At 44.7% G+C, this 25,209-nt stretch overlaps 1 protein-coding gene and 1 long non-coding RNA gene across 9 annotated transcripts in view; one reads left to right on the plus strand and one right to left on the minus strand.

Annotated features, from left to right (window-relative positions):
- Window positions 1–25,209, minus strand: part of Garnl3 (GTPase activating Rap/RanGAP domain like 3) — a 163,124-nt gene that overhangs the window by 52,614 nt on the left and 85,301 nt on the right. For all 8 annotated transcript variants that reach the window (XM_074053160.1, XM_074053162.1, XM_074053158.1 and 5 more), the window contains 7 exons: window positions 22,904–22,968; window positions 20,459–20,522; window positions 16,765–16,791; window positions 11,880–11,955; window positions 11,005–11,103; window positions 8,383–8,486; window positions 737–845 (listed from right to left, as the gene is read on the minus strand). In XM_074053160.1, coding sequence (XP_073909261.1) covers window positions 737–845; window positions 8,383–8,486; window positions 11,005–11,103; window positions 11,880–11,955; window positions 16,765–16,791; window positions 20,459–20,522; window positions 22,904–22,968 — 544 coding nt within the window. The remainder of the gene's footprint in view (window positions 1–736; window positions 846–8,382; window positions 8,487–11,004; window positions 11,104–11,879; window positions 11,956–16,764; window positions 16,792–20,458; window positions 20,523–22,903; window positions 22,969–25,209) is intronic.
- The window catches only part of LOC141415821 (uncharacterized), a 54,023-nt gene that overhangs the window by 21,404 nt on the left and 7,410 nt on the right, over window positions 1–25,209 (plus strand). The window contains exon 2 of the long non-coding RNA XR_012440779.1: window positions 6,838–6,934. This is a non-coding gene — a long non-coding RNA (uncharacterized lncRNA). The remainder of the gene's footprint in view (window positions 1–6,837; window positions 6,935–25,209) is intronic.

Here is a 25,209-nt window from a genome sequence, read left to right on the forward strand (position 1 = left end):
CCAGATGCATGAGTCACTGTGGTCCTGCCTCCAAACAGGTAATGTAACTAAATCAGAATCAATTCTGAAAACGCCTCCTGTTCGCCCTTTACTTATGGTGGACAGCCTGTGCAGTTGCCACGTGTGAGTTTCACTGTCGTGGCTTGGGACCCAGAGCAAGTGTGTCAAGAATGAAGATTAGCTGGGCTAGCTGAATGTCCACCCAGGGGCAGTGTGGCTGAGACACTGTAGGGAACTTCAGCCCCATCACTGAAACTTACTGGCACGATGACCGGAACAGGAATTAGTGGATGCAAATAAAAATATTATTAATTCTATCATCCCCACATTTCAAGGTGGGAATATAGCAGCTATTGTCAGGGTTTAGAATCAACAAGGAAAAATTATTTGGGCTTTTTAACTTACAAATTTTCAGACCTAATGCAAATTTTCTCAGAGGATTCAGTACCTGTCATTCTTCTAATTCATTTATTACTGATGGATAACAGGAAATTCCCCTCATTTCATAGAGGGAAGGGAAGTAGTTTCAGAAGCCAAAAATTCTCTGAGAATTAATCCATCCACTATTCCAATGCAGGCAAGAGGAAGGAAAAAGGCAATGCTTAGGAAAAATTGCCAAACAGTGGATCTCAGTCTCGCAATGCAAACTTATGAACTGTAGCGTCTGGCTTGAGGGTGGGTCATCTTAGATCCAGGGAGGCTGCTTAATCAGAGCGTTTACAGAGGCCCAGGATACGTGTAAAATGGGAGCGGATCATGGAAGGCTTAAAGGCAGGAGAAGATTCCTCTCCTTCCTGGAACACGATGGTGACAATATCATTTCCAATGTGGCGCTTCCTTTCCACCTGTGGTGAGCATAAATAACATCACTGAGAAAGCCACTCAGACATGGTATGTTCACAGTTAAAACACAGGGCAACACACCACAACAGCCAGCACTGAGCTCCGACTGCCAGACGTCCTGGGCTTCTTGCCTCTCCTGTTTTGCCAGCCCCGGCTCTGTTGCCCTGGTTCCTCTCTCAGTTCAGGCCTGCATTTCCTCCTGTCTACCTTCTACAAAAGCCTCCTCCCCAGCCTCGAGGCCTCCATTCCCTCCCAGTTCCTATGGTGTTCACCGCCACTCGTCCTCTCCTGAGCAACACTCAAGGCTTGGAGCAAGAATATGCATGACAATCCCTGGTGTGTGCGGGGATCCCCCAGACCTTTTGGCTTTTGGTATTTTTTTGAATACGGTTTATGTTTATCCCTAGGCTGGCTTGGACTGTGATCCTCCTACTTGCTTCCTGGTGGCTGGGAAGACAGGTGCATGTCATTGTGCCCAGCTTTTTATTGGTTGAGATGGGGGTCTCACGAAGTTTTTGCCCAGGCTGGCCTCAAACCATGATCCTCTCAATGTTCATTTCCCAAATAAGTAGGATTACAGATGTGAGCCACCCTGCCTAGCCAAATGTGTCATTTTTATAAATGTCTAAGCAAGTTTTTTTTTTGGCTAGGGATGGAACCCAGGGCCTTGTACATGCTGGGCAAGTGCTCTGCCACTGTGCTACACCCCAGCCCACCTTACCTAATTTTGAAGCATGTACTTGGTGAGAAACTGTCCCCACATAATTTGACCCCTGTTGGCTTTTCCAAAATGATCTAGACATGCAGTCAACATATTTTTTTTTCTGTAAAAGCCAGGCAGTATTTGCTGCTTTGTGGACCATATGGCCTCTTCAAAACTAGGCAGCTCTTGTAGAGCAAAACCCACCAGACAACATATGAGCAAGTAGTGATGGCTGTGGGCTAATAACACCGCACTCACCAGAATGGGTAGGCTGTGTGTGGACCATAGGACATGGTTTACTGACCCTTGTCCTAATCCTTGGCTTATTTGGCAAACAGAATGACTCACTGGTCCTCTGGATATCTGTGTGTTCTCAGTGCTGAGTCCAGGGTGGACTAAAGATGGGCAATAATTCTTTAACATGTCCCTCATGGAAAGGTGGGGTTTATTTGCCCTCACCTTAATGGATGGCTGAATACTGCAGTAATGAGTGAACTGTAGTGAAGGTGACCCTAGACCAGCACCAGTCCAGTCTTTAAAAGAAGCAGCTTCCAACTGGGAACACATGCTTTTGGGAGGCCTGGGCCATGTGTCAGTAGTTCAGTCACTGTGCTGCATGCAGGGGTGAGGAGACCATAGGAGATCATGGCTGAGGCAGCTGAGAGGTCCTGAGATTTCATGCAGTAGGGAGAGGGCAGCTGCTCCAGCAACCCCAGTCCAGACTTCAGATTATAACAGCTCAGCTGCCAGTGACTGTACCTGATGCATGACCTTGTAGAAGGCCAACAGAAAACCAGTCAGCTGAGCTCAGTCAGCATGCAGACCCATGAGAGGTCACCAACTACTTATCTTTAGCTGGTCAGGTTTGGATGGTTATACAGTAATGAATAAACAAATCAGGGCCTTGCTTACTCAACTTTTTTCCCCCTACCTTCTTATTTCTGAATATTTCAACCTTGGTTATCTGTCAAAGTCCAGACAAACGACACCTTCTCCAGGAAGCCTCCCTGATCTCCATTAGATGTCACCTTCTTTGCCTCTCAGTGTCTGCAGCACTCTTTTAATGCCATTTCCATGGGGCTATGACTTTCTGACCATGTAGTAATAGTTCTTGTCCATGCTCCCTGTTTACTCCATGCCATAAGCTCCTGGGGAGCAGGTGCCTGACTGACTCTTATTGGGTATTGTTCCTTTTGTCAATGAGGAAACTCAGGTGCAGAGAACTTGTAGTAATTGTAATTCAATTATGTTTGGCAATAATTTCTTGGGTATGACACTAACAGCACAGGTGACAAAAGACAAGTAGATAAATTGGACACTATCAAAATTTAAAACTTTTGTATATCAAAGGACATTATCAACAGAGTGAGAAGATGGAGAATCAAGCAAGTACTTGCAAATTGTGTATCTGACAAAGGATTAGTATTCAGAACATGCAAAGAACTCCCTACTATTTATACAAAAACAATTTAAAAAGAGCAACAGATTTAAACAGACATTTCTCCAGAGAAGAAATAGATGGATATAAGCATATGAAAAGCTATTCAACATACATCACTAGGGAAATGCAAGCCAAAGTGAGAAACCATTGCACGCTCGCTCAGTGGCTCTATAAAGTGACAAACTGGGAGTGAGGAGAAGTTGGAACCTGTGTGCATTACTGTAAAATGGCATAGCCACTGTGGAACATGGCATGGCGGTTCCTAAAAAAATTAAACACATGCTGAGTGTGGTGGTACACACCTGTAATCCAGCACTCAGGAGGCTGAGGCAGGAGATGCAAGTTTGAGGCCAGCCCCGGCTGTATAGTGAGACCCTCTCTCAAAAACAAACCAACCAACCTGGATTTACCGCGTGACCCAACAGCTCTACTTTTGGATACATACCCAAAGGAATTGAAAGCAGGGACTCAAAAGCTTGGGGACCAATGTTCACAGCATTATTGACAGCAGCCAATTTCCCTGGACAGATGAGTGGGTAAAGAAAGTGTGGTATATACATGCAACTGAGTATTACTCAGCCTTGAAAAGGAATGAAGTCCTGATCCATGCTGCAACACGGATGGGCCCTGAGGATTAAGTGAAATAACCCAAACGCAAAAGGATAAATACCATATTATTCCACTGTAAAGAGAAACTTCAAGTAGTCAAAATCATAGCAGGTAGATTTTTTTTTTGTATGTGTGGTGCAGGGGATAAAACCCAGGCCCTTGCACATGCTAGGCAGGAGCTCCACTACTGAGCTACAGGCCGAGCCCTAAAAGTCCCAGAAAGCAGAATGCTGGGTGTCAGAGATTGTGGAGGGAGAAATGTGAAGCTATTATTTAATATGCAGTGCTTCAGTTTGAGGAAATAAAGTTTTGGAGATGGGTGAGGGTGATTGGTGCTTCATGAGGGGAACAAACTTAATGCCACCAAACTGCATGCTTCACAGTGGTTGCAATGGTAAATTCTTTACTATGCATATCTTGCCACAATAAAAACAAGTAACTATTCATCTATCAAGTAGCGAATGGATAAGACATGGCAGATATCCACTGAATGGAAAATCATTCAGCAATCAAAAAGGAACAAAGCACTGATACGTGCTACAATGAAAACCTTGAAAATATGCTAACTGCAAGGCACTGGTTATCAAAGACTATATATTGTATGATTTCAGTTATCTAAAATGTCCAGCACAGGCAAATCCATACAGATGGAAAGTAGATTTGTGGTCACCAGGTGGAGTGGGAAGTGAGAGCTAAGGGGAGGGAGGTTTTTTTCTGCGGGAATGAAAAGTGTTCTAAAATTGACTGCAAAACCTTGTGAGTATACTAAAATCCATTGAGCTGCACACTTTAAGAGGGTGAATTGTACGGTACGGAGGTTGTACTTCAATAGATGTTTATATGCTTAAGAGATAATTATCGAGCTCCCACTACACGCCAGGAACAAGCAGACAAAAGTCCCTGCCTTTCCTTACACTGGCAGGGGCAGGACCCCAAGAAGATGCAGTAAGTAGAATAAACCAGCTCACCAGGTACTCGGTCCAGTGCTTCAAGGGACTGAGCGCCACTGAAAAAGAGAGCAGCTGAAGGAACTGCTGGTGTATAAAATAGAGTCCCGGTCAGCTTCAGAGCTCACGGTTGAGCAGGTCTGAGGAAGTGAGTGGGTGGGCCCTATGTAAACCTGGTGGGAGAGAATTTCCAGGGTGGGAAGGGCAAATGCAGGGGACCAGGATTTGGTGAGGGAGGAAGAAGGTAGAAAGTTCATGTGACTGGAACACAGCAATTGAGGGTGGTGGTGGGGGGTGGAGAAACAGAGATGAGCAGAGGTCATGCAAGGCCATGGTAAGGATTCTGGTTTTTATCCTGAGTGAAGCAGAGCGTGGGGATTGAGAAGTGACCTGACCTGACCTTACTCAGGCTGCTGCATTGAGAAGCTGGCTGTTGGGGCACAGGGCAAGGCAGGGAGGCTACTATGTACAAAATTCATTCAAGAGGTGATGGTGGCTCAGAGGAGTGTGATGAGAGGCCCGACTGGAGACATATTTTGAAGGTAGAGCCAGTGGGATTTCCTGAAAAACTGAAAACGTGGTAATACAAAAAGAGAGATGCCAAGAATGACTCCAGTGTCATGGCCCCATCACAGGAGGAGAAAAGACATGAGCGGATGCAGGAACTGCTAAAAGCTTGAGCAGAGCATCCAGAGCTCGGTTCTGCATGGCCAAGGTTGGTGGCCACATGTACCTGGGGAGGGATGGGGGAGAGACTGTATCCTGAGTCTGCAGCTCACAGGGAGGTCTGGCTGGAGACAGAAATCTGGGCATCCCTGGCGCATTAAAGCTATCTAAAGTCATGAGGCTGGAGGAGGTTCACCAGGGAGGCTGGTGGAAAGAAGAGGAGGGGGCCAAGAACTGAGCCGTAGGGGGTGATGCACATAGTGTGTGCACGATCACAGAGCTGGTTCATTTGGCTGATCACAGCCTGTGCCTTCCCCTGGAACTCAATATTTGGAGGTCCCAAGTACTTGGAGAAGAGATGTCAGTGGCGTTTGCCCTGTGGGATGTCAGGAGGAAGATGAGGCCACTGAGAGGCGAACTCCCCTTCCTGGCTCCATTGAGGTTTGGCACGGAGATGCAGGAGGAAGGAGAGGGATGAAGAAGTTATGGTAATACAGGAACCTACAAAATTTCTGTGAATGCTTGCTTGTTTGAATCATATTTGGGATGTGGCTCAGGCTGTTCCATTGGTGTTCCAGATGTGAGGAAGTCACAAAGTTACCAAGGGTCTAGAAGCCAGGCTGACTTCTAATTTCTTGACTGCTACCTTAGGCGCCCCAGAGACGAGGAACAGAGGGAGATTCATGGGTAGTTGTTCTTCTCAAGACTAGGCACTGTTATGGGTCACTATTGTATCTGTCTTTCTTCCCATCTGCATACTTGTCCTGGAAATAAGTTTTTTAAAAATTTTGATTGCTGTCATGTCTAATGATGCTGGGCCAGTGGAGGGGCCATGAATGGCCCATGCTAGCCATTGTGTCAAGAGTACCAGAGCTCATCTGGGAGCTCCACGAATGCTTCCACCTTATATTCTAATGGCTTCCCTACAAAGGTAAGGTCATCAGTGATCTTCTTTTTAAAAATTCCTTATTCATTTATTCTTATGTGCATACATTGTCTGGGACATCTCTCCCCCATCAGTGATCCTCTTGAAGAGGAAGACTTTTGAGTTGTGTAAAGACTGAACTGGCACATTTGTCCCTCCTGTCCCTGGCTTTCGCCCCGTCTCTCATAGGATATGGGCGATTTGGGTGAATGTACGGGGTTGAAAAAGGTCAGAGTTGGGGAGAAGATTGTAAAATACTTTAATGGGTTTGTGTGTGTGTTGCTGGGGATGGAACACAGGGCCTCCTGCATGTCAGGCAACTGAGTCACCTCCCCAACACCTAATGGAAGATTAGGTGCCTTGCACTTCACTCTGCTACTGGAGTCACACCTCTAGCCCTTTTTGCATTTTTTTCCAAGGTCCGGCCTGGACCATGCTCCTCCTATCTATGGCTTCTTGCATAGCTAGGACCACAGGTGTGCCATGCCATGCCTGGCTCATTTGCTGACATGGGGTCTTTTTGTCTGGCTTGGCCTCAAACTGTAATCCTTGCAATCTCTACTTCCAAATTAGCTGAGATTGTAGGTACGAGCCACCGTGCCTGGCTCACATGGAAGTTTTTTGATGTTTGGTTGAAATGTAAAGAGGTCAATAGAATTCATAATATTGAATTTCTCTTCAGCTTGTTCTTTCTTCTCCACAGGAGTCCAAGATCCTAAGTGCTTCAGTTACTGGGGGAGAAGTCCAGCAGCAATTAACACCAGTCCTCTCAACCACACAGAGAAGATGCCCTGCAGACAGTAAGTCTCAGCCTCACGCAATCTTCCTGGCTCACATACTTTCTGCTTCAACCCGTCCTTTATTCGAGCTCTCCTTCTCAAACAAGGACAAGTTTAAGGCCTTCAGGGGTCTCCATGGCCTATGAGACAATCCACCAGCTCCTTATTCCAGGCTCCAAACCATCAAACAGCACTAGCAATTTTCATGGCTACCAAAGCACCTCCAGCTTCCAGCTCCGAAGCACCACACCCTGGCCCCCGACCTGCATCGTGCTTTTCCTTCTTACTGGAGTCTGGGTTGCAAGTGCTCAGGAAAAAAGCCTTCTTACCTTACCACCCACATGCTCTACATTCAAACTCCCACAAGTCTTTGCTGAACACTGTCCACTCCTGTTAGGGACATTCATATGATGCCTTTAATACCCAAAAAGATGGTAAGAGTCTCAAAGAAGCTAAATGGAACCCCCAAATTCCTCAAAACCCAGAAGCATGTGTTTTTGTTGTTGAAACTCCAACAGAATGGAAAATTTTCTCCTCAAAGTGGCCAGCCTCTGGAGTAGGTGATGAGTATGTTGGGGACATTGTCCCAGCATGGCCTGGCTCACACTGATACTCAGCGTTAACTTCTCACACTAAGCTGAAATATGGCACTTGTAAACCACTACACAGGACCCACTGATTTCATCCGCAGAGACCAAAGTCACACAAAGAGAAGTCACAGAGAAGGAGCTTGAACATACAAAATGGTCTCTCAGGAGTCTTGTTAAGGGTTGAGCATGTGCCCCAGAGGTTCGTGTGCTGGAAGCTTGGCCCCAGTGTGAGGTTGTTAAGAGATGGTGGGACCTTCAAGAGGGAGGTGGGGTCTAGAAGGAGGTGATGAGGTCTTTAAGAAGGATGAATGCTTTTCTCATGGGGGTTCATTCTTGTTCTCTGGGGTCTTCCAAAGCAGGATGTTATAAGCCAGCCCGTTACCTCCCCTGAATCTCTCCTGCTCCTGTGCTGTCATGTGATTTCTTCCACATGTGTGCCAGCCACTTGCTGAGGCCCTTACTAGAACTGAGCAGATGCCAGGGCCTTGCTCATGAACCCACACAACCATGTGCTAAATAAACCTCATTTCTTTACAAAGTACCCAGCCTAGGTATTTTGTTATAGCAACACACATGGACTAATACATTTATAAAATATATGCACACATACAAATATATACATGTGTTCACAAACACATGCATGCCCACTATTACCACTGATCCTTTATTTCTTTAAGGTGACAGCATCAGTAAAAATACTGATCAGCAAAGCTTGTTGAAATTTCACATACACACTCTGTAAAAAGCTCCCTCAGCTGAAGTTCAGTTCATGAGTAACATGCATGGTCTCTAATTTTATGAAATTGTCACGGTGTTCTGTCTACATGCAGGTCACTGTCTGATGGTTTGTGCTCTCAAAGAGATTGCGTTCACACGTACCTGCTGTTTGTTCTCTTTGGAATATGGCAACATGGTGGAAACATGAAACATGATCTCATGCCCTTGGTATACAGTATAAACTGAATTTATCCCTGTGGTGTCATCTGTAAAACACAAGTATGCATTTAGTGGACACAGTTTTGATGCCATATGGCTACAGTTTTTTTGTTTTTTGTGGTACTGGGGTTGGAAGTCAGGGCCTTGCACTCGCTAGGCAAACACTCATACCACTTGAGCCACGCTCCCAGCCCTGGAAACAGTTTTTACTTGCAAATGAGGGAATACAGTACATAGAACATTTTCAAAGGTCATTTTGGGCTATCCACCTGAGTGGGCAGATCGTCATGAGCAACACATCATCTAGGCATCAACTGAACACTTGATGTGAGGACCTGACCCGTATCTTTCTCTTCTCTCTTTCCGCTCTACTTCCCTCCCTCCGTCCTTCTCCATACCCCTCTGTTCCTCCTCACTTGCTTTCTGATGCATTCCTAGCTAGGAATAGAGGAGGTCGGGGAAGTGTGGGCTAAAAGGCATAGTATATTACAATCCTCAAATTCTAGTTCCCATGGGTGTGCAGGATGACGTTCACACAGGATGATATAATTATGTTGTCCATAAAACAAAAGGAAGTGACATTTCTGGCACAACTGTGCAGTGATTAAAAGCATGGAGTTGGGTAGTCTTGGACTCAAGTTCTCATTAGCTGTGTTACTTTCTCCCTAGACTTCAAGAGTTTGTTTTTTTGTTGTTGTTCATTTTTGCAGTACTGGGGTTGGAATTCAAGGCCTCACGTTTGCTAGGCAGGCACTCTACTGCTTGAGCCACATCCCCAGTTTCAAGGTTGGCTTTACTGTTTTTTCTTTTATTTAATTTTTTAAGCTATGTTACTCTTGACAAGTCACCTCACATTTCTCTGAGCCTCAGTTTCTTCATTTGAAAGTGGGGACAGAAGTAGAATGTGACTCCCAGGGACACATGGAAGACTCTATTAAGCAAAATGCTTAGAAGGTGGGGCTATAGAGGGGCTCAAGGGGTTGGAGTCAGGACCGTAAAGGCGAGGCTGAGGGTTGCCCATGGGATGATGAGCTCGCAGACCCTTGGGAACTCACCAGGAGGACAGGGAGCTTGTCCAAGGGAATCTGGGGGAACCCCTCCATCCCTGCCCCTGGCACTTGTGGTACTTCTGGTGTAACCCTCACATTGGCTCTGCACTCGGAACCTAAGAAATGATGCCAGCATGGGCTGGTGGGGGGATGGGCTCCCAGAGGGTAAGGGTACGTGGACTTGGAGCCTGTCACATTTAGGCCAGAAGAGCCTCACACCACCTGCTTGCCTTTCCTCAAGGTAGAGCAAGCAAGAGGACGAAAGTGGAAGCACAGGGTGCCGCTAGAAATGCTCCGTGGAGACCAGCCTAAGGGACGCCAATCTCACCTGTGTCTCATCCATCTCCCTCACATGCTTCCTCTTGGGCATCACAGCCTCACAGCTGGTGCCTCTCACCAGCCACCTAGGCCAGAAACCCAGGGGCCATGGTGATTCTTCTCCCCCCTCTTCCTACAATCTGTGATCTGCATTCTTTCCCCTGTCTTGGAAAGTCTGTGCACTCGCTTCCCTGTCAGTCTGCTACCCCACTGGCCACAGCAGTCACCACCTCTTTTTTGGCCAGTGGCAATACTTCTCCACGGGCTCCTCCTTCTGCTCCCTCCAGACCATTCTCCATGCAGGTTCTGTCCAAAGATGCAACCTGATCTCACTGCTCCCCTACTTCATGACATCCAAGGGGACCTCAAATTCCCTGCAGTCCAGTCTGTACTTCATTCTTCTTTGTCCCTCTGCTCTCTCCAGCCATACAGATATTCCAGTTTCTAGAACATACCATGTTCTTTTCTGATGGGGGGACTTCGCAGATGTTCTCTCTGCTTGGAATTCTCTCAAGACACTCCAGCCGTTCCTACTCATCATTCCCTCCCTCTGTCTGGAACATCACTCCTCAGAAAGCCTTACCCAATCCCCAGATTGACAAATAGCCCTGAGAGCACTTGGTGCCTCTAGATCCCTGTAAGTGCTTAGTGCTGAACTACTTCACAACCATCTGTTTAATGTCTGTGTTTTCAGGTGGACTGTAGGCCCCTAGAAAGGCAGGGACCACGTTGATCTCCACAGCCCAGCCCAGTCCTGGCACAAGGATGACGGTCAGTAGTATGTACAGCTGGGCATCACTGAAGGATGGAGACAATTGTTGAGAAGTGAGTTGTTAGGTGACTTCGACATTGTGCCTACCTCACAGAATGTACTTACACAAACTGATGGTAACGGTATCACTAGGTAATATACCCTCATGGATGGCTGTGGAAGTCGTGGTCAATCATTGATGGGAATGCCTTTAGGTGGTTCGTGACTGTATTTATGGGCCAGCCAGGGGCTCCGAGGGGCTCTGAGGGCTGATTTAGTCTTGCAAAGCTCAATGGAAGCAATGAATCATCCCGTGACCCATGTCAGACTGGGTATGAAGCTCATCTTCTCTCCAATCATCTCTGACCATCTTAGGTGTGAGTTCAAACAGATCAGGCTAACAAAACTCTACCAATTACAAGAGAATAAATCAAGCGGTAAGCTTACTTTTGGTGTCCAGACCGCCTCGGTAGCCTGTCCAGCCCTTTAGAGTGATGGTGTTACCCAGGAGATTTAAAAATTTTTGAAAAGCTTCACTTCCAATTTCTGCAGGAAGAGATAAAGCATAAGGAAAGGATGGGTATCACGTCCTCATTTTCTAGCTAGGCACTGAGCTCACTTGGGAATTAACTGGGCACTGTGGATGTGTACAGCAGGGAAGCAGCATGAAGCCACATTTTGTTCTACTTGGGCCACGAGGAGTCTCACAGTTCCCAGGACTGTAAGGAAAGGCAAATATAGAACCACACAAACCAACCTCACCACTGCAGACTGAGATTACACAAATTTGGTATCTACAGAATGAAAATGCTAATACTGTTTCACTTAATAATAAGCAGGTCCTTTTAAATGTTTTTGATAGTGCTGGGTACTGGGGCTTGAATTTAGGGCCTCACCCTTGCTAGGCAGGTACTCCACCACCTGAGCCACTCCACTAGCTCAATAAACAGGTCTTTAACATGAAAAATGCAAAATACCAGTAAGAGGATACCACCTAATAATTCTCCCAACAATAAAACTCACAGAATAACCTTCCACTGCCTTAGACTCTATAGAGCCAGATTCTCTAAATCTGTGTGTTTGTCCACTTCGACTATATCTCTAGTACCCAGAGTAGGGACTGGTAAGAATTAGGTGATCAGTAAATATTTGCCAAATTAACAAAGCTAGGCAACTATCCTACAAAATCAATCCTGAAATTTTGTAACATGGTCTCCTTGTATTAAGATTCCAACTCAACAGACCTGTTTAGTTTTGAGCAGCAGAGATGCAGCAAAGCAAGCAAGGGTTTCCATCACAGAAAGGAGTAAGAGGCCACTCACCATTACTGAACATCTCATCATCGGTGAGCTGCCCATCTTTGGCAAAAAGAACCCCAAACTTGAAGTTCACAGAGCCCTTACAAAAGACAACAGAAGGCATGAACGTTAATCTTACCATCAAAGTATAAATAGTTAAGGGATATACAATTTGCAATGGAGGGTCACCGCAATCACTAGAATGAATTCTTGGGGGATTCCTTTGACCCAATTTTAACCAATTTGTCAATAATCATTCCTTTACTTTATGGTTTATATATAGATGAGGTGATATGTTTTTATGTAAGTTTATTAGTTTGTAATTTCATTACTAATGGCACCTGTGGGATGCCAGGTTCATTCTGGGGCAGTGTAGTACCCCAGATAAGCAGCCACAGGAACCCACAGGGCTGGTACCTTCTTCTAAACCACCCGTCAGCAAATCTGATGCCAGCAAATCTCAGCCAGTAAGGAGAGCTGAATGTAATTCAAAGCCAAACATAACACTCTCAGTCTGATGTCTTGTGAACTCTTAGAGACAGAAATGGAAATTGTGGGCAATTTATACTAAAAGCTCATTTTCCCCAATTTCTGAAGACATTTAATCTGAGCAAGTCACCTAACAGATGTGCAAAATAAAAAATAAAGCAAGCAGTAGTTAATCCAAACATGCAGTTTATCATCCTTGACTTTGAACACCAGATTAATAAAATCTGATCCTGTGGAAATGACAAACACCAAGCATATGATAGCAACTTCTACAGGGATGTGAAAAAGACAGAGGAATGGGGTCAGGAATAAGGAGAGGGAGACAGGGTCTCAGTTGTATTTTTATTTTCCCCTTAGGTTGGTAAAGAGTTTGTAGATTTTTGTTATATTATTTTCTACACTTTTTTTGAATGCCTGAAGTACCTCATGATAAAAAGAAGTTCATTGTTGGAAGAAAATCAACCTTGCAAGTTTGTCTGACCCACTGCTCGGTGGAGGAATTCTTGGTGGAATTCAAGGGGGTAGACAAGGAAAGGAATGTTTAGAGCATTATCCAATGGGTCAGAGGTGGGAGGTCAAAGTAGAATGCTAGGATTCAGGACAACTGGATCTGGGAGAAAGAATCAAGCATTTGAAAACCCCAGAGTCTGAGGCTGTGCTTTTAAACATTTTTCTGTCCCAACACACCTGTGAGACAAATGAGCACCATCAGTAACAGTACTGTTCCACACAGAGGTAGGGAGAAGGAAGACACCCCCAGCTGATTCCCACACCTGAACCTTCCCCAGCTCCTGGGGTGGCTGCTATTTCCGAGCAGGCAGGTCTCAGCTCAGATGGCAATTTCCAGAGGCCACTCATAATCTCTAGGTATTAGTCAGCCATCCACCCTACTGTCCTCCTCTACCAGAGCACTTGTCTGTTCTCCTCAGACCACTACTCACACTCTGCCCTTTTTCTCTTAAACTTGCATATTTGTCTGTTTCTACCATTAAAACTTAAGTCTCAGCTAGGTGCTGGTGGCTCATGCCTGTAATCCTTGCTACTCAGGAGGCAGAGATCAGGAGGATCGCAGTTCAAAGCCAGCACGGGAAAATAGTTCTCGAGACCCTATTTTGAAAAACACTTCACAAAAATAGGGCTGGTGGAGTGGCTCAAGGTGAAGGCCCTGAGTTCAAGCCTCAGTACTGAAAATAAAACAAAAAACCTTAAGTCTCTGCAGGAGGAATTACATATGTCTTACATTCTATTGAATCCACAGGTCTGCCCATGGGAACACTGGAGAAGATGAGTAAACATTTATGACAAAGTGACGTGTGCATAATAAATGAAAGCAGATAAGAAACTGGTCAGAAACCTCTTGGTTTCACCAGCTGTCGCTGGGAGAGAACTTCCCCTTCACAAACCAGTTTTGGATCAATTTCTTAGACTTTTGTCAGGGACTTTATTCACTTTGGTTTTCTATAGTTTGTTCCTTTTATTTCTCCATCTTGGAAGAGATGATAGTAATTACGTGTCTCCAAGATGCTGGCACCTCTTTCATTCTTGGGTCCTTTAAGAACAACCTATGGCAACGTGGGGTCTAACATCTGTCCTCCTGGAATAGCCACACAGGGACTGAACTGGTGGCTGTCTGAGTTACCTAGACATCAGGATCCCCAAGAGGGCTGTTTGAATCAAGATTGCAAGGTCCGCCTCAGAGTTTCCAATTCAGCAGGTCTGGGATAGGATCAGGAAGTTTGCATTTAACAGGTTCCCAGGATCTGCTGCTGCTGATGATCCAGGGAGCCCACTCTGAGAACCAGTAGATTAGAGGCTGTCAGGAAGCCCATGGTCAGGTCAGCTGAGCTGACAGCCAGCAGGCCAAGGGCAAAAGGACGAGGTCCCTGATCAGAGCTACGGGCCCTTAACTAACAGCCCATTAGGCAGGGACTACAGACCATGAAGTCCACACTTTCATTTGGACAGTCCAGAGAAGCCGAGGGAAGGAGAGACTTTCCCAAGGTTGGTCCTAAGTGAACAGAAGGCTGGAGCTAGAACTCCGGCCTCTTGACTTTTGGTCAAGCTCTTACCATCGCAGCATTAGAGTTCTTAGGGCAGTTCTGCAATGAGCAAAGCTGAGTGCTGCAAGCAAAGATGGGGCCTACTGCCACTGATCACTGGCAAACACTTTTAAAAGGTTTATAGGGCTGCTCTGAGACTGTTGTCATGCCCCCAGAACCCTTATTGAGAACCTTTCCTACTTCAGGTGGAGATCCCAGAAGGACTGGGGTTGCAAGGATCTGTTAAGTTGTCCCATATTATCAGAGTCAGACTGAAGAACTGCAAAGTCTATAGGGCATGGAGGGGGCAAGATGGGGATCTTTCAGGTACCTGTGCATCCAAAGGCACAGGATCCTTACAGTCACTTAAAGGCAGGGAAAGCATGTGTCCAGGGTCATGAGATAGTTCTGAATCTCTTTTGTCTGTTGTCCTGGTGTTATTAGGAATTACGTCAAAATGGCCCCAGGTTAAATGCCAAATTATATGGAACCTCCTGCTTCAGGTAGACATTTCAGAAAGACTACAATTCCTAAACCTACTTACAGGGCCTCATTAAGGTACTTTGGCTTCTAGGACTTCTTAAATGATGTCCATGACTAACACAGAGCTTTTGTTTAGTTCCAGAAATCAAGGGATCACTGGGGGAGATAGTTTGATCTGGGCTACCTGACCTTAATATATCATCCTGAGTTGGTAGCGCTGTTTTCTGGTGCTGGGGACTGAACCGAGGACCTTGCACATGCTCAGCACACACTACCTCTGAGCTACACTCTGAGCTCAAATTCGATCCGTTAGGAGCTGCTCTCAACCGAGCACCATTAGCCATCATGAGGCTGGCTGCCACTTGCAGTGCTAGATCTTGAGGGACACAGGGGAGTGCCCAAGGTTCCAGGATCAGAGCAGGTCCCTTGAGGGAGGTGACTGCTGGAGGGAAACCATAGGCAATGATTTATTCTAGACGTTAAGTCCTGCTCAGACACAGAGACAAGGTCACAGTTATCATTCCTATATGTACGGAACTTTAAAACTGTTAAGTTCTAAATTTGCTGAGAAAAAACTCAACATGACTATAAACCAATGTGTAGTCAAGTCCTTTGGAATTAACAACATGCCAAAGTCCCAGAAAGAGAAGTATGAGGGGAAACTAAAGTCCCAGAAATTCTAGAAGAATCTTTTGGATCTGAGAAAGCATGGCCTTTTTCAAAACTTGACACCTGTGGTTCCTTGTTGCTCTTGTTTAGACAATTCTCTGTATTTCTAGGATTCCACTTGCTCCTATGGCTCTCCCGCCTTTTCTGTGTGCACTACAGCTTGGGATGACATGTTCCTTGATGGGTGCCTCTCTGTGCAGTGGCCAAACAGAACATGTGTTTCAAGACACTAATGTCATTTCACCAAATAGCTAAGTTTCGTGAACATTGCTAGTGTTGCTTACTAACTTTTCTCCTGCCCAACTTTGCAGCCGATAGCTTACCACTAGAACAGGCTAGAATTGAGATACATGCTCCCAATTGAGTTCAGCTGAGAAGCTGTAAGATTAAACGGGAATGCGTGGGCTACTCAGCTCTTAGAAAAGCTCTGAGGGACACCGACAGTTGCTCACATCTCCCCGAGTCATCACAACACAGGACTCTTGCTGCTTCAAGCAAATGTCCCCTTAATAAGCAAATAAAATTGAGAAACATCTGTCCTACATAGTGTAGGCCAGAGATGATGGGGTTGTGTCAGTGCACATTGGTGTGGTTGAGGGGAAGCACTGAGAAGTGTTTGGATTTGGGATATTTTATAAAGAATCAACAGGATGTACTAATGGATTAGATTTGGGGTATTAGAAAAACAGAGGCATTAAGGATCTTACCAAGCTTGGCCTGAGCAACTGGACAGATGACACTGTCATTTACTGAGGGGCATAATATGCACAAATCACCATTTACATACTTGTCTACTGATAATATTTTGGATATTTCCCTCTGTTAGATATGTGCTTTTAAGTTCTAATATATGTATTTTAAATGGGGGAGCAATAAGGAATGGAAGCATGCAAGTAATTTTAGCATCATGTATAGTAAGCATGTGTGACAAATGCACAAACATCCCACTTTAATTTAGTGGGAATTGAAACCTCATTGCTCACCCTGACCACTGACATTTGAGTGTCTCAAGCAGATTTAAACAGTGTGGTTGTTTTTGTATCTTTATAACTAACTGCACAGGAAGGTGAAGGCCCCTCAGTAAAGTCTTTCCATGGGAACAAGCTCACACCACACACATCCAAGTTGAGGTGGGATTGAAAGACAGCCTGCATTCATGGTCAAAGGAGAAGAACAGTCACAGGAAAGGAGTTTGAAATGGGGGCACAAATGGTCCAGAAACTACTTACCTCTTGTTCTTCCAGCACCAGCAAGTCCTGTCAAGTGAAGTCATAAAAGTTATATCTGGATGTGATGGTGATTTTTCTATTTTGGCTTTCTGTGAAAGACAAGCCTCAGTTTACTCACATTTGTGAGTTTGTGTTAGACATTGTGAAAATAATGAAAGTTGGTTATAGGACCTTTCTTTGGGGAAAAACAAGAAAACAAACAAAAAACCAAATGACCAAAGGCAGGAGCCAAAAGTTTTTAGTTTTCTTCCTACTCACCTGCCCTCAAAAGATCAGCTTCTAAGACCAGGATGGAATCCTAAAGAATTCTGGCTCTGAATCTTCACTCTGTCCATATACTTAATGGTGTTTGATTACAAGTCATTTGACCCCTTTTAGTCTGTTTTCTTACCTGTGGTCTAGGAATAATTACTGACTTAACCTTGTGCAGGTCATTGTGGAGAAGTGAAAGAATAAGTGTGTGTGGAATGCCTGGTATGTAAGATCAATCTGCAATTACTTCTCATTCTGTCACTCCACACATAAATGTGTTCAACTAATTACGTGGAACATACAGCCATTTTTTCATGACTTCTAAAAGAGTTCAATCTGGTTGGTAAGTAGATACCAAAGCCAGAGGTTCTGACAGGGATCAGTGGTTGAGTGGAGGTAGAGAAGGGTGAGCCATAGAGGAACAGCAGGGACAAAGGTCTCAATGGTGGTGGAAGAGGCTTTATGGGACCCTCACCCTTCTTGCCCAAGGCTCTCTCTGGAGAGGAGCTTTGTCAACTGGAGACCTGGCAATTGTAAAAGAATTTAAAAGGAGGCCTTTTGCATTCAGCCATCTTTATCACTTCTGAATTCTGGGGGGGAAAACCCTGTTACACATTTTCCACATTGAGACTTCATACTTGCTTGTCATTATACATTTCATTGCAAAGTTCTCTCTTTCTTTAGTTTCTTTACATCTTCTCAAGCACCTGTGATACAGTTTAATTGTTCCAGAATCACAGGCGAGGGATCAGAAGCTAGGCAGGGCCTGGGTTACGGCCACATGGCCTGAAGGGTAAGTGCTGGATCTGGGCCTGACCTTTCTGACACCCACAGGGCTTCTTCCACACCAGCTGTGGCAAATAAGACAAGGAGAAATTCACTCCTGTCAGCTGCCCAGCCGCCATGAGAACTGGGATGTTTTGCCATCAACCCCTGCTCTGGGGAAGGAGCCGTCTTCAGTGGCCAGGCTGTAGGAATCAGCCGTGCGGTAGGAGTCCTGGCAGAACTTGGGGCCAGGGTTTCAACACTAGGCCCTGGGAGTACAAGGGATGTCACAGGGTGTCAGAATATATTTATCTTGCAGCTTCCTAATTTTGAATTACAAGTGTTCAGAAACAGGGACTCCTGCCATAAGGACTCCTTGGTTTACCAAGGTCCCAGTTGACATGATTCAGGTTTTTAAAATACTCTTGTTGCTGAATTTGTCAGTTAGGTCTCTTGGCTGTTTCCCAGTTTGTAAGTTGACACTGGCAGGTATAATTCTGGCTAGTCATGGTGTTTTTAATACAGTCCAGTGGCATTGTTTTTGATGGGGTATAATTCTTATCATCAGCTTGGGGCTGATACTGATTTTTAAAAATGTATATGAGGCTGGGAGACAGTGATTTTATATACACCTTTTAAAAAAACCTAAATGCTTTAAACATTCATGTTTAGTTCTACAGACTTTTATCCAATCCCTGATCATTTAGGAAAGTCATACCACAACTATCGAACATTGATGGCTAGAGGCAGGAACACATAGCCATCCAGGTTTCTCTCTCTACTTCCAGCTAGCTGAATCACACATTGCTTCTAGAAAAGATTTTGGTTGAGGAAAATGTCACTACAGTTTAGCAGCCGGAAACAGAGGAACAGCATTTTAAGGAGACCTGCTACCTTCCCTCTTTGAAATGCTGTTGGTTTAGTTTATGTTCACTCTGTGGGTCCCGTGATTGTTAAGGACCCTTTCCCTGCACCATAGCCTGTTGTCAAGGGCTCCTAAGGGAAGTCTGTAGAAATCTGGTGGCAGCTGTGATAATCTGATTGCAGAAAGTGAACCTCACATCAGCCCACTCAGCACAGAGGATGAGGGGAAGGCTCATGAGGTTCCTTGTTAAGGGGAAAAAAGTCAAAACACAATTGCAGAGAAAGTATGAAAGTATCTTTTGTTTGGTAACAAATAAGCACAGAGTGATGACATAAGCAGGCAGAGTGTTGCTGAATCTTTTGTTTGTTCTCTTATTTTTGGAAAGAGAGAAAGCGGCCAGGGCTGGCTGAGCACAGATGAGCTCAGCAAGAGGACTGAGAGAAGCTCAGGTGGGCTCCCGGGCTTTGGGGTCTTTATCTGGAGAGTGGGGTCACTTCTGGGCTCCCAAGAAGGAAAGGATTAGGACTCTGTATAATGAAGTGACAAAGGCATACTGGTGCTGACTTACAGAATTATAAATTGTAATTTGTTTTGAAATTACCATAGTCACTTTGTTTGTTTTTATATTTTTTTAATGAATGAATGATTTTTTTCCTTATTCATTTATTCATATTTTTGGCAGTACTAAGGTTTGAATTCAGGGCTTTACACTTGCAAAGCAGGCATTCTACCACTTGAGCCATTCCCCTGACCCTAGAGTCACTTTTAACATAGAATGGCCTAAAATTGCCTAGGTTAACCTAACACATCCATTTTTGCCTGAGTTTCTTCTGAGGGTTGGCTCAGGGCACAAATAGTATCTTAAAAAGTTAAATCTCAAACAAAAGATATGGGACTTCTTAACTCTATATATTTAGATTAAGCTGAGTTGAGAACCAGCAAACTTTTTTCAAAGCTAACTCTACCTTAAGGGTATGTAAGCAAAGATCATGCACTCTCATCAATCCACTGCATCCTATCTATTTCCTTAAGAAGTAAATTTAAGCAAAATGTTCCTCAGCTCAAAGACCCCACTGGCTCCCTACTGCTTACTGGATGGAATTCCAAGCTGCCTCTCCAGCAGCTTCCCTTGTCACCTAGGCCCACCTCCTTGAATCTAAGCTGTGTTGTATGACTGGCACACGGTAGTGAGGGCTGTGGTCTAAGTTTCCAGGGGAAGCCTTCAAAGCTTCACTGATTACAGCTGCAACGCAAAAGTGTGGTTGACATTTTTCTCATGAACTTCAACCAGATTGACCCTAAGCCTTTCTTCTCCCTAGGCAGACTATTCTCTCCTTCATATTAAGTCCTAAGAAGCCAGGCTTTCGAGACACTCTTAATCCTATATAGTACCTAGCACAGTGCTTTATATGAGTAAGAAAGGGCTCAATGACCAAAAAAATTTAAATGAGCTTTTAAAGATCTTTTTCACATTCTACATGTTTCTAGGAAAAGATTGGGTTTTAAGCCAGTAAGATCTTTCTGAACACACACCCTAGTGGTTCACTGATCCAGGACCACGCAGCTCAGTGGGTCTCTGTGATTGCTATACATCAGCACCACTCAAGGACTTTTGAAAAATAGATTTCCAGGCTTGACCTTCGACCCAGCAGGTTAAATGTCAGATTAGCCACTCCTCTCAAGAGGCTGTTTTAAAAGCTGCACAGGTGACTTGGCTCTGTGTCCTGGCCTAAGGATCACTGAAGACCTACCAGTTCCATGTTAACACAGTGACTGATGTAATACAATTACGAAATACAAATTTTCGGTTACCTTCTGTATCTCAGGATGGAAAATTTCCCTAGGGCCTTTCTCAAACTTGTCCAGATTCATGGCACTGAAATGGAATAGACAGGATGAGTTACAGGTTGGTAGAAACTTAGACAATGTAAGGCAAATCTCTGTTCTTCAGAGATGCTAAATAAAATCTAAGAGTCTCTGGAGGGCCTAGCACACAGAAGCTACAAATCCATAAATGAATGATTGGTAAATGAATATATGAAAGTCACCAAACACTGCACTGCACTTCCCTTATGTAACTGTCCTTTAGTGACTCTCATGTAGAAAGGAGGAGGAAGAATCAGGACATCTGTTCAGGCCACCTTGACCAATCTCCCAGATCTGTATTTTTATTTACTAGAACAGTGATGAAATGCAATTAAGATTAACTGACATTTCTCTCTTCCTTTGGCATACAGAAAAACGTCCTTAAAAGGATTTGTTAAAATGTTTTCCTTTGGGCAAGCTGGGCTAATTTCATTGAAGATATGTTCCTCTAGAGGTAGCATAGGAAACATGAACATGGATGCTTGCAGGGCCCCTTTTACCTAGGATTCCAATATTCACCAAAGAAAGGCAAAAATAATAAGAAGTAATAGGCAGAGCACATGCTCTCTGCTAGGCACTGCAGCCTACTAAATGCTTTGCATAGGTTATCTCATTTATTCCTTTTATTAGGAGGCAAGTACTATTTTAAAGGTGAAGAAATCAAGGCTCGGAAGTTAAATAATAGGCTTGCAAAGCTGGTTAGTAGCAGAGCCAGGACTTATCTGACTTCCTAGAATATATATTTTAATTTCTTTTTAAGTTTCCGAGTTCAATGTAGCACTTGGGATGCTGAGGCAGGAAGATCATGAGTTCCAGGCCAGCCTGGGCTGCATAGTGTGAGACTATCATCACAAAGAAAAAGCAGTTTTCAAGTTCATGTTTATAACAAAAGAAGATAAACCATTTTCTTCTGAGGGAGCAGCTGGAGAGGTTTTAGTCTTCCCTATCTTTAAAATCTAACTGTAACTTGCTCTGGCTATGAATGGTGTACTGAAAAGTGAGGGCCCTGCTCATATAACCAAAGGAAATATAACTGAACAAAAGAATGGTTAAGTGAAATGCCTAAAGAAGAAAAGAGCTAGAAACAAAAAGACTCACAGAAATCTTAAGTCAGTGTAAGTCGAAGTATTACTCTCACCGTGAGTTAAATTTACACCCCTATTTTTACCGTACTCAAAAAAAAACTGTGAACCTCTTTGATGCACCATCCACTTAGGCTTCAGACTGTTCCACAGGAAAACCAGAAGGCTTAGAGCAGAAAATAAGGTCTGCAATTTGGAGACCAAATCAAGCTTGAAAATGGGATATATAATATTTTTACTTCTTAATTTTGGTGCCATTGAATCAACCAGATGCAATCCTTAACTGATAGTCAAGTCTGTCACTCCAAAAAACATCCTGGCAACTATGACTTGCAGCTATGATGTGGTACCTGGGGACACTGAAAACACATCTACTACCACTCAGCTGCAGACTACCAGAGAGGACATCGCCAGAGCACGGGCTGAGGTTTATCCTCACACAAGATGGCATTAGTGGGTGGACTGCCCAAGTCCTGAGTCCAAGGGTCGTAAGTTTAAATCCCAGCTGGGCAGTTCACCAGCTGAGAGACCTTTACCAAATGCCTTCACCAATCTGAGGCTCTGATTCCTGATAAGAGAGAACAGATAATCGTAGGTCCGCTTGGAGCAGCTAATTTAAAGGTTTGCTGAGAGTGCTTGTAAAGCATTCAGCACAGCAGCTGACAAAGGAGCTGCTGCTATTATGATGTAACATCTGAGCTGGTGACTGAAGGCCAGGATCCTCTGGAGTGGTGGCATTTCCCAGGGGAAGCTGCCCTCCATGCATGGGAGAGCTGGGAGAGAGAGGTGGGAAGGTGGGGGCATGTTCCCCGCAGCTGGGCGGGGAACAGCCAGATGTTGCAATCATTTAACTTTCTGCTTGGCGAAGTGTAAGCACATTCTTCTCTGAGAGCCTTTGCTGACATCTGGGTTTCTATTTTGAAGTATAAAAATGAAAGGGAAAATATCTCTTGATTTTCTTTCTAAAACCAATGTATCCAAGTGAATGTGAGAGAAAAAGCAGCAGGCAAAGAATGCAGTATGGAGTGACACCCGGGATCTGCAGATCTGGGCTTGGGCCTCAGCTCCCTCACACTAGCTGTGAAACCCTGCTGTCATTCTCTGAGCCTCTACTTCCTCATCTATAAAATGGGGGCAGTGACAGTGACAGTCCTGCCTTTTGGGCTGCTGTGAAGACCACATGGGGGAATGTGTGCCACATGCTTATTAGTGTCTGGCTCAACAGAACGTTAACTGAGACGGGTCCCAGGAAACAGTATCTACAAAGGCCTCCAGCTTGGGGTGGTGGGCTTCCTTCGTTAGTACTTACCTTAAGATGGACTTCACAGAGAGAGTTTTTGTGGGACTGTAGGGAAGGCATATTTTCTGTGTACCCTGGAAAAGTCAAAGCACCAAATCAGTGATGAGTCTAGAAACTCCCATCTCTAAAGGGGCCTCGCCTGGCCATTGAATGAAACATGTCTGGTCTTTGTCATCCATCATTGAGGTGCATGTTCGGGAATAAACACATTTTATATTGAAAAAAAAAAATCTCCCTCAGGACTGACAGCATCTTCCCCTCCCCCCACACACGTGGGTTTGAGCAGAACTCTTCATCCTACTGGTCCTCAGCATCTCAGTGTTGTTGGGCACAGCTGAGTCATCTGTTGTAGTGTGGGTAAGTGGCCCCAAAGGCCCATATATAAACACCAGCCTGTGGCACTATTAGAAGGTGATGGAACTAAGGTCTTAGGTCACGGGGGCACGCCCTTGAGGAGGAATGTGGGATCCTGATCTCTTCCTTGATTCCCAGATGCCACGAAGTGAGCAGCTTCCTCTACCACATGTACCTGCCATGAAATGCCACCTCACCACAGGCCCAAAAGCAATGGGCCAACCAACTGTGGACTGAAACCTCTAAAACTGTGAGCCAAAAGAAACATTTCCTCTTTTTAAGTTGATATCTCAGGCATTTTGTTACAGTAATGGAAATCTGCCTAATACATCATCTAAACAAGATGAGAAGAGGATTTGTTTGGTCTCTGAGTCAAGAATCAGATAAGCTTCATAGATCATGAAACAAAGAAAGTCTTCACTTGTTCACTGGGACCCAAATATAATGTCTTCAATGGGACTCGAATACAATGTCTTCAAGTCAAAGACTTTTTATACTAGAAACTACTTGAGTCCTCCAGGGAGAGTTTCATAATGTATACTTTGATATTTATCTGTGCTGACTTATTTAAAGTCTAGTTTCTCCTCTCTAAATGAGTATCCACTATGACTAACTCATAGAAATTTCTCAATAAATATTTGTTGACTGAACAAGGAACACATGAGGAGTTGCCTGATGATGCACTCCCATGTCCACACCACCCACACCAGACAAGTGCTGCTCTCTCTTTAATTGTCCAAAAAGAGTTGGTGCAGATTTGTGATCCACACAGGACTTATGTGGTGAGCAAAGGAGATTATCACACAGTGCACACTTAACACTTTCTTCCTGACTTGGACTAATCCTAAACTCAGCATCATAAACACCTGGAGAAGGGGCAGAACATTTCTTGCAGGACATGGGCAGAAGTAAATGAGACTTTTCATGTTTTGGGGACACTTCTGACAACTCTTCTGTCCAAGCCCTTAACAGAAGGGTGGCCTGGGAGCAGAGTTCTTCAGCCTTTTCAAGCCCATGATCTCTTTACATAAAGAAACCTTTTGAGTTGGGCTTGGCGGTACAGGCCTATAATCTTAGCACTTGGGAGGCTGAGGCAGGAGGACTTCGAGTGCCAGGCTAGCCTGGGTTACATAGTGAGAGCCTGTCTCAAAAACAAACAAATAAACAAACTTTAAAAAAGAAGAAAACTTTCACACCCACACTCGGGACACTTTCACAGAAAGACAGCAGGATGTCTTTCACAGAAAGACAGAGGCTGTACCACACAGAGCCCACCTTATGGGCTCTCTACTAGCCAGGGAACTGGGCTTTTTGTACTCTGCGGTACAGAGATTTGAAATGTCTTCCAAACACAGAGGAATAGGACAATGTGACACATTCTTTCAAACTTCCCAGGTCCCACCCACTGACAGCTGAGTTCTTTCTATGGCCTTGCTTATTATTGGCCCGGCCTGCCTCACACTGTGGACATCTGTGTGGGATGCTGGTCTGCCTACAGAAAGCCTTGAATCTGCCATTCTTGCCCAGCTCTATCCTTTCTACCCTCTCTTCTCACCAAACACACCAAAGGCAGTTTTAAAGAGAAGCCAGGCAGCTTAAAGCAGAATGTGTGGAACAGAAGAGTCCCTGCCTTCTGCCTGGGTGACAGGGACATCTTTATGAGCCATCTATGTGGACAGGAACCCAGGACTTGGGGATTGTGGATTTGTTTTTCTTCTCTACAAACTGGCAAAGCTCTTCCTCTCCATCTCCTTCCTTTTGCAGCTTTCCAGAGTCAATATTCAGGTAAAATGGTCCTGTGTTTTATAGAGGAACCATCAAATGTGTAGGAGGGTCAAGTGCCACAGGAAGTGTGTACACTGCAGACATACAAGTGCTCACATAACAGAAGCACATGTGCGTGTGCAAGGCTGTGTGGACACTGAGATGTCTAGGGGATTGCTGCAAAGGCCACCTCTGAG

This window comes from Castor canadensis, chromosome 13, assembly GCF_047511655.1.
Source record: "Castor canadensis chromosome 13, mCasCan1.hap1v2, whole genome shotgun sequence".
NCBI lineage: Eukaryota > Metazoa > Chordata > Mammalia > Rodentia > Castoridae > Castor > Castor canadensis.